This window comes from Condylura cristata, unplaced genomic scaffold (genome assembly GCF_000260355.1).
Source record: "Condylura cristata isolate star-nosed mole 26May11 unplaced genomic scaffold, ConCri1.0 scaffold00027, whole genome shotgun sequence".
Lineage (NCBI taxonomy): Eukaryota > Metazoa > Chordata > Mammalia > Eulipotyphla > Talpidae > Condylura > Condylura cristata.
The window spans coordinates 25,792,572-25,802,092 of NW_004567128.1; the positions used below are offsets into that span (position 1 = coordinate 25,792,572).

The 9,521-nt window shown below is 34.3% G+C and overlaps 1 protein-coding gene across 3 annotated transcripts in view; it reads left to right on the top strand.

Moving 5' to 3' along the window:
* KDM6A (lysine (K)-specific demethylase 6A) overlaps positions 1-9,521 on the top strand; it is a 185,056-nt gene that overhangs the window by 121,509 nt on the left and 54,026 nt on the right. Inside the window, exons 10-16 of one of the 3 annotated variants that reach the window (XM_004689966.2) lie at positions 319-445; positions 5,852-5,950; positions 6,123-6,342; positions 6,902-7,036; positions 7,483-7,638; positions 8,187-8,282; positions 9,170-9,271. In XM_004689966.2, coding sequence (XP_004690023.1) covers positions 319-445; positions 5,852-5,950; positions 6,123-6,342; positions 6,902-7,036; positions 7,483-7,638; positions 8,187-8,282; positions 9,170-9,271 — 935 coding nt within the window. The remainder of the gene's footprint in view (positions 1-318; positions 446-5,851; positions 5,951-6,122; positions 6,343-6,901; positions 7,037-7,482; positions 7,639-8,186; positions 8,283-9,169; positions 9,272-9,521) is intronic. The other 2 variants (XM_004689969.2, XM_004689968.2) reach the window with 2 other exon arrangements.

The following is a 9,521-nucleotide window of genomic DNA, read 5'->3' on the forward strand; positions in this document are numbered from 1 at the left end:
TTATAACTTGAAATATGTAAAACATCAACAGTAAAAGAAAAGGAACTATAGCTTATGATCTCTTGTGTTAGGTGAGTGCTTAAAATTATTTTAATTACTCTTGCGTATGAGAAAATTACAGCCTTTACTAAGTACCTTCCTTTCAGAAACTGATTTTCTTCTATCCAGTATTGGAAGTTGTCAGTTTGGGAGTGTGTACTCCAAACTAAATGAACACACTGACTGAAGAATACTACTTTTCCTTGTGTGTTTTCTACTTTATATTCTTTAAAATAAATGATTGTCATTTATATAAATATTTTTAATCATTTACTATAGGTTGGATGCATCATACTGTGGATCTCCTGGGAGATAAAGCCACCAAGGAAAGCTATGCTATTCAGTATCTCCAAAAATCCTTGGAAGCAGATCCTAATTCTGGCCAGTCCTGGTATTTTCTTGGAAGGTGAGACTTACCAAGCAGTTAAGTTTTGTTTTTGTTTATTCTAGCTAAGAAATTTGAATTATGACTTAAACTGTTAATTTATATTTGTAACTCGATTAGGTTATTTTCTCTTTTAAGGATAAAAATTTCTGAAAGTTAAAAAAATAAATCTTTGAGTGCTGTAGCTTTCTCATAGTATACTCTGAGCTACTAGAGCATTTGTCATTTTGCTTATTGAATTTTCATTTTCCTTGAATTATTTCTGGCTTTTAAAAAGTCACGTCAGATAGTAAGTGTTCGTTTATTTAAATGCCTTTCTGATTTCTACTATTTTCTCTAAATATATACTTAAGCGAACAAAGAATCATGTTGTCATTCTGCCTGGTGATTACTACTAGCCAAATGCAGCTTTGGTATTTATAATTTCGATGAATGATCTATACCTTAGAGTGGACCTATTAGTTTATTAGTCTATCTCAAATCACAGTTGTACTTGAAATCTCACAGGAGAAAGTGGAAACATTATTTTTGCATTTGTTGGAAAGGAAAAGTGACAGGTAGTGAAAATAATGGAAATGATTTTCTTTTCGCTATTTTGAATGTCTGAATTATGCTTACTAATTATCTGAAATTTACCTGTTATGTACATACCTGATATATCCTATTTTACGGACATCATCAAAGATTGTGCTTTGGTTCCTGACTGATTTTAACTTGAATGGTATGGTGGATAGATTATCATTCTAGAAAACTCAAGTCTTATCTAGGTTAACTGATTTTAGAATCATGAATGGTATAGTTAAAACTTTTGAGACTTCAATTTTATTTTAACTTACTTGATAAAAGGATTGTATTAGATAAGTGATTCTCAATAGGGGGTTCTTTTACCCCATTGGGGATATTTCATAATGTCTGGAGATCTCTTACTTATCACAACTATGGGGCATGCTATTGGCATTTAATGGTTAGTAGAGTCCAGCAATGCTGACAAACATAATGCACAAAATAGCCTATCAAAACAGAAGATTACTTGATCTAAAATATCAATAGTGTGTACAAAAATTGACTAGAAAGTTACATGATTTTAGCAAGAATTTTCTACTCCTTCTCGGACTTATAAATCATCCATTTGGGTTGCTTTTTTTTTATTTAAGGTTTATTTATTTGTGCATAAAGAACAGGGGTACAGGCCAGAGGTGCAGGGGCAGTGAGAGGATTCACCAGAGACAGTATGGGGAGCAGAACAGGCAGATTGATGAAGTACACTGCTGACGGGAGCAGCCGGCGGGTCAGGGGAGGTCTGCCGTGCCATGTGAATCACTTCCAGGGCAAGCGGGGATCGAACTCATGCGGAAGTGGCTTTAGCTTCTTAGTGCTGTGCTTTAACACACTGCTCCACCAGGGAGTGCCCAGTTTGGGTTGCTTTTAATAAAGTTTGAGAGGCTAAGCCTTGTCTTTCCTTTCAGTAACTAGGACAAAACCTGTATCTTAGCATCTTTGTAGTTTTGTACAGGAAACTAGCAAACTAAACAACATTTGCATTTGGAGCCAACACCATAGTGTCATGCAGCAGGAACCTTCATATTGGCTGGAAAGGAGCTCTAGTACAGAAGCAGGGCTTCCAACTCACTGCCTCTGGTATTAACATGTATATATGAAACTTCATTTAAATAGAGATGAAAAGGAATGTATGCCAGGAAGCATTTTCCTTTTGACTTAAGAACAGGAATAGTAGTTTAATTAAATAATATAACGTGTGGATCTCTTTTTCAAAAATTCTAGGTATATGTAAAATTAGTATCTAATGAAACATTTTAATTGCTGTTGTAGCAATGATTTTAATTTTCAGCTCAGTGAGCAGTATTCCAGTTATTTTTTCTTCCAGCTAATTGATTTTACATTTTAAACCGTTGATATACTTTTACTTGAATATTTGGTTGACACTTTCCAAATACATAACATACTTTACTGACTTAGTAAAGGGTATTTACCGCAATTTGATTTGTTTTGCTGTTCAAGATTATATTAGACATACATCATTTCTTATATGTAATAATGAGTTCTGTTTTACACTTTTTGTTGATGCTTGCTTCTTAACCCTATTTCACTACCTTCTGATGCGTTACTTCTAACCTGTTTTATTGTGAGAGATTTTTGTAAACAATGTGTTTTTAGAAGTTAATAAAGTTCTGCATAAAGACTTCAAGTGTCAGTAAGCAACTTTGAGATTTGACGACCCTAATATTTCTCAGGCTTTTTATTACTTACCTCTACATTCAGGTCTGTGTTGAAGATTGAACTTGTTCAAAAGTTGGCACATGTTTATCACAATGAAAGTGTATAGTGAATGCTGTATTACTATCACCTGCTGTTGACTGTGTTATCATAGAACTTATAGAATGTCAGAGCTGGAATGGGCCAAAGAGGTTACTTAATAACTCTGTAAACCTGACATTTAGAAAGTGAATTCAGAGGAGTAAAATGTTACTTCTGTGGCCACAGTCATACAGATATTAACATCAGAGCAAAGACCAGATCCTAGCATTACCCAGTGCTTTTTTAAATCATGCAAGGTTGTGTGAGAGAACAAATTGAGTTTTGTTAGAGGAAAACTGGTTGGTGGTATATGAGGGCATCTGTATTTGGGCACATTGGTTTTTTACTTTGTTAAAATGGGATATAAACACATCGTTTTTAGAAATTGCTGCTTATACTCCTCCTATTCCCATACTCTACCAAGGGGATGGCAGCAATAAAGTAACTTGCCACAGAAACACACAAAAATGTAATTACTGTTTATACGTCTCAGAGATTAGATAAACTGGCCTATAAATTTAAAGTTTGACTTCGATTTAACAACCATGAGTTTGTTTTCTACTCTGTTAAACATTTTCCCCTTTTCCTGTCTATCCTGTTTGGCATTGTCATGAATTCTCCTTTTACAAAACAGTATATCTCTCTTGACAACACTGCCTTCTTTGTTTCAGTCACTGGTACTTATATTACTAAATCTACAAGATTTGTGTTCCCTTAGATTGACTTTTACTTCTCATTTGTAGGGTTTCTATGCTCTTATAGACCTTCTTCCATATGGATGAATTCCAAATCTAGATTTCTATGCTTCAGAGTATTAAAACATCAAGACCACATCTTCTATTTGTTAACCTGTTATCATCTATTTTAATATCCCCATCTCTTGTCAAAAGTCAGCTTATTTTTAAACCTCACTTTTCATGTTCTCTTCCAAGCCAGCTATTTCCTTTTGTTTGTTACCAGTGACATTTACCACTTTTCCTCACATAACTAGGTTTAAAAACTAAATTATAGGGCCGTCTCTGGTGGCGCAGTGGGTTAAAGCACAGCACCATGAAAGAAGCTAAAGCCACTTCAACATTAGTTCAATCCCCACCCGCCCTGGAGGTGATCCCACATAACATGTCACACCTCTCTGGACCCGCCTACTGCTCTCCTCAGCAGTGTACTTCAGTTGACCTGTTCTGCTCCCCACTCTGTCTCTGTTCTGCTCCCCACTCTATCTCTGGTGAATCCTCTCACTGCCCCTGCATATCTGGCCTGTATTCCAGTTCTGTATGCATAAATAAATCTTTAAAAAAATAAACTATAAGCCCCCCCCACATCAACTCCTATAATATCTAATTAAATCAGTCATAAAGTCTTTATCAATCTTTTGGTTTATTCTTTCTCTCATTTTCTCATTCTTACTACTAACATTATTTTTGCCCAAAGTTTGACCTGTTCCAAACCAGTAAGTATACCACTATTTTAAAATTAACTGTCCATAATTTGCTTTCTGTTTATATTGTATATTGTTAGTAGATTAATATTTCTATAAGATCTTTTCCTTGGGCCATTTTCTTCATTAGAAAAACAAACTTCAATATATTCTTATACTGGATTTAAATTTTTCTCATTTTTGTATTTGTACTATCTAACGTACATAAGGTTTGATCACACTGTTTAAGCAACATTTTGAAACACTTTTCTTTCATCTTCTCTGCCTGAATAAGTGGTTCCTAGATTTTTGGGGGTGGGGGGGTAAGATTTATTTATTCACACATACAGAACTGGAGTACAGGCCAGAGGTGCAGATAGTGAGAGAATTTACCAGAGATAGAGTAGGTAGCAGAACAGGCAGATTGATGAAGTACACTGCTGAGGGGAGCAGCAGATGAGAAAGGAGAGGTCTGCCACACCCACACCATATGGATTCACCAGGCATAGAACTGGCACTGAAGCTGCTGTGGCTTGCTTCACAGTGCTGCACTTTAACTGGGTGCGCCACTAAGGAAGGCCAGTTCTCAGACTTTGTGTTACATAAATCAGTAGGATTTCAGGTAATAATAATGAGGATCAAAATAACAGTGTTTAGGCAAATATACACAATTAAAAATCTTTTTGCTGTTTACTCTCAGTTTAAACAGAATATATCATTATTTAAAAATTTGAAAGTAAAAGTTCAATGGTATTAGTTTAATGGAAAATTTATGTATGTGTAATGTACATGTTTTTCTATTTTGTTTGCTTTGCCAAATTGTTGTACTGGCTGGTAATCACTGATCTAAACATATTCAAACCCCTTGCTCTTATCCTTCCTTTTCTAAATCCTGTGGTGTAGATAGTAGCCTCTGCTACCCTAAATTTGCAGACCACATGTGCTAGCCATTTGATATGGCATTATGACATTTATGTGTCTTTATTCCACAGCTAAAATTACGGTTTTGTCAACAGGAACTGGTTGTTTTTTTTGGGGGGGGGAGGAGCAGGGGGGCTCAATACTAAGAAGATAATTTTTATATTTCTTGTTTTAGCTGCTGTTCTTTTGTCCTTGGTACATCTGCATTAAGAAAATGGCAGGTTCTTGCTACTTGTTTGTATTTTGCTACCCTTACTACTCATGAAATATTGTACTTAACCTATTTTATATTATTTTTGATTGTTGGTGAAATTAACTATATCTTATGTTTCTATTTTTTATGAATTAGTGTTTTCCCTTGTCATTGCTTAATAAAGGAGAATTGAAATCTGACTCAGCAAATCTTATCAACACAGGCTGTTTTTCTTGGTTACCAACTGTATATTCATAGCAAATATTCTTTGAAAACCAAGATCAAGCTCTATAAATACTGTGTGTGTCACTGTGAGTGCACACACTCAACTTTTAATACTATGTTGAAGTGAGAATGACCTTTTATCAAATAATGTTCCTATATGTAGTGTGTCTTAGCACTTATCAGTTTACAGTATGGCTAACTGAAGGTTTAATTGTAATGTATATTATAGTTAACATAAGTAGGTTATTAAGTGTATTTTTTTTTGCTTTATTTTGTAGTCCATCCTTTCAGCAAATTAATGAATATTCAATATTAATGCAATTTTCTTGATTTTTTTTTTCCCCTCCCCTCTCAGGTGCTATTCAAGTATTGGGAAAGTTCAGGATGCCTTTATATCTTACAGGCAGTCTATCGATAAATCAGAAGCAAGTGCAGATACATGGTGTTCGATAGGGTAAGACTTTATATAAAAATAATGGTGTGATAAATGATACACAAAGACATCGAATCATTTAATATTCTTAGTGGTTTATATCATGTTGAGAAGTTAAATAGTACTTCTCAGTGTTTTTTTTTTTTTCTCCCCCCTTCTCCAACCCCCCCCTCCCCCCCATTTCTCTTTCCAGCGTGCTATATCAGCAGCAAAATCAGCCTATGGATGCTTTACAGGCCTACATTTGTGCTGTACAATTGGACCATGGCCATGCTGCAGCCTGGATGGACCTAGGCACACTCTACGAATCCTGCAACCAGCCTCAGGATGCCATTAAATGCTACTTAAATGCAACAAGAAGCAAAAGTTGTAGTAATACCTCTGCACTTGCAGCACGAATTAAGTATTTACAGGTAAAATTTTAAATAGCAGTTTTTTAAAGGCTCATGTTTCTCTAATACACTCAGGCAGGAGGAGGGGGGCTAGAAAGTTTGTCTAGTTGTGTTTTGATGTCTATAATTTGTTTCCATATTTTGTAAACATACCATAGCTTGTAATATTATTTTACTTTTCATTTTAAGTAAGATATGCAATATTTTAAAAGATGCTCTTTTGCACATTTAATCTGTTGATGCATATTAATTTACATAATTTCTTTCTATGTGCTGTCTGCATTTTTAAGTTGTCATAGCATTTTAGAGAAAAGAACACAAACACTGTCTTTCACTCTTGCTTGGAGTTTCATGAGAAGACAGCTATGAGAACTCTGAAAACAGAGCTCAGCTTTATTTTAATTCTCACAAAGGTTTATATTCTGGTTACCCTCTTTATACTTAGTATCTTTCTGAAACCCCAAATTAAGAATATTTTCTTTTAAAAACAAATTAGTTATAGCATTTAGGAAGATTTAGTGGACTTGCTCTTACTCAATTAGGCTTGTGTTAAATTTGCTTTTTACATAATTTTTCCTAGGCTCAGTTGTGTAACCTTCCACAAGGTAGTCTACAGAATAAAAATAAATTACTTCCTAGTATTGAGGAGGCGTGGAGCCTACCAATCCCCGCAGAGCTTACCTCCAGGCAGGGTGCCATGAACACAGCACAGCAGGTGAGAAGTTGGGTTATGTTCTGCAGGTGCCCAGCTTTAAGGGTTCTTTTCAAATCTGTAGTGGTCAAACATATTTACTAAGCACAGAAGGCTTTTATTAGTGAAAAGCCTTTTGATTTAATTGTGAAGGGAATTTAGATCAAAAGTAAACTCCCTCTGATATGGGAAGAAAGTTGGGGTGCCAATTTAGAACCTTTGTGCATTTTCATGAATTGAAGATTTCTTAAAATGATGCTACAGTGATTTATTTGATTTTTAAATTGAGTTTTTCAAAGGAAGGTACACATTCCTCCATTAATGATTCATTTGATTTTGATTTTTAATAATTGCAATCAGCGATGTCCACATAGCTTTGAAAAGTATGTAGCTTGTCAAGTTTTATAATTTGAAGGAATGAATTAAGAATATATAGAACCCTATTTTTGTCTTCCTTCTGTGATTCTTAGGCATGTAAACCTCATCATCCAAATACTGAACCTGTATTAGGCCTCAGTCAAACACCAATTTCACAGCAATCCTTGCCACTACACATGATTCCTTCTAGCCAAGTAGATGACCTGTCCAGTCCTGCCAAGAGGAAAAGAACATCTAGTCCAACAAAGGTATATATTTTAGAGAAATAGAAAATTCCAGTCAAAAAAGAAACTCAAAACTGCCCTGAACTTGTGCAGTTTGAACATCTCCTGTCCTTTATTTTAAACCCGTGGACATCAGAGTGAAAGGTTTGAGTTTTTCCATCCCAATTCTTAGCATCATATTAAATATAAAAAGTAGGAATAAATTTGCATTCATCAAATCATTTTATTCATCTCCCGGCCTTTAAAATTTCAACACACTTTTCATCATCACTTTCTACTGACATTGAAATAAATTTGATGTTGGATCTAGTGGACAGTGTGGTGTTTAGGTTAGCCATTGGGCCATAGTTTAGGGGTGGGCCTTTGTGGGTGGCTTAATAAAAAAAAAATCAATGTTTTTTTAATTTGATTTACTGAATTTATTATGCATGTAAAATTATTTCTGAAAGAAGTTGATGTCATGACATCTTATTTGTAAATATTTCAATCATAGTCATTTGGTCTCCATTAGTTATTATTAACTATGGACTTAACTATATATTCTTTAATTTTCTTTAATCAATTTTCCTCAGAACACTGTTGATAATTGGAGTAGTGGCCATGCAGTGTCACATCCTCCAGTACAGCAACAAGCTCATTCATGGTGTTTGACACCACAGAAATTACAGGTATGTAAGATAATTTGACAGATTGCCTTTTCTATTAAATAAGAGTAGAGATAAAGTAAGCTTTAAGTTTTTTAAATATTCTAAAGTTGAATTATAGTGGTTTCATTATGCCTAAGCAAAATGAACCCACATTTACCAGAGTAATAGAATTCATTCTTGATTTTCACTATTTTTTTTAAACAGGGAATATATTCATATGGTTCAAACCACATAAGTATGAACATAGGGTGTAAAGAGTAAATTCTTCTACCAACTGCTGTTCATACCCACTCACTTCCGCTCCTAGGAGACAGCCAGTATTACTAATTTTCTCTTTGCAGAGCTACTCATGCATATACAAGCAAATATGCATCTCCCTTCCCTTATTTTTCTCCCTTTTTACACAAATGGTGAAATACTACTGTTAACAATGTATTTTACAGATCTTTCCATGTCAATGTATAAAGAGTTTTCCTTATTCTTTCATGGCTATGCTATATTTCTTTATGTAGATGCTATACCTTTATTTAAGCAGATCACTAAGTTGAGCTAGCCAGGTTGTCTTCCATGCTTTTCCTATTGCAAGCAGTGTTTTTGTAAGTACACTTGTCATACTGTATTTTAAGCTTAAAGAGCTTTATCTGAATACTGAAAAATACTGTATTAATGAGCAAAATTTCGTGTCCATTTATCTCAAAGATTACATTACAGTATGCCTTTTTTTTTTCCAGGTAAATGTAGTTCTTTCTCAGTCTTCTTAACTTCATCTTGGTGTTGATTGCTGTAGGTCAAAAACTAGTATCTTTAACTAGACAACAATTTTATCTAGTCATTTCAGGGAAAGTTTGCTTAGAATACTGCTTGTTTCTTAGATACATCTTTGACTGTATTTTCCTTTCTTCTTCTAGCACTTGGAACAGCTACGTGCAAATAGAAATAATTTAAATCCAGCACAGAAACTGATGCTGGAACAGCTGGAAAATCAGTTTGTCTTAATGCAGCAACACCAAGTGTGTATAGCATTTTTGCCTTTAAAATTTGTTAGTATTTTACCGTAGTATTTATTTATAGTGTTAGTATTGAGTATTTTTAGTGATTGGAACATTATTTTAGGATATTTTCATGCCCATTTCTACTGTTTATCAGAGTTTTGGTGAATCTAGTAATCTGTGCTTCTGTAATTACTAATAATGGAGAAAGATCATTTTAAAAGGCTTCACATTTTATTTGCACACTGTTTTATATATATATATATATATA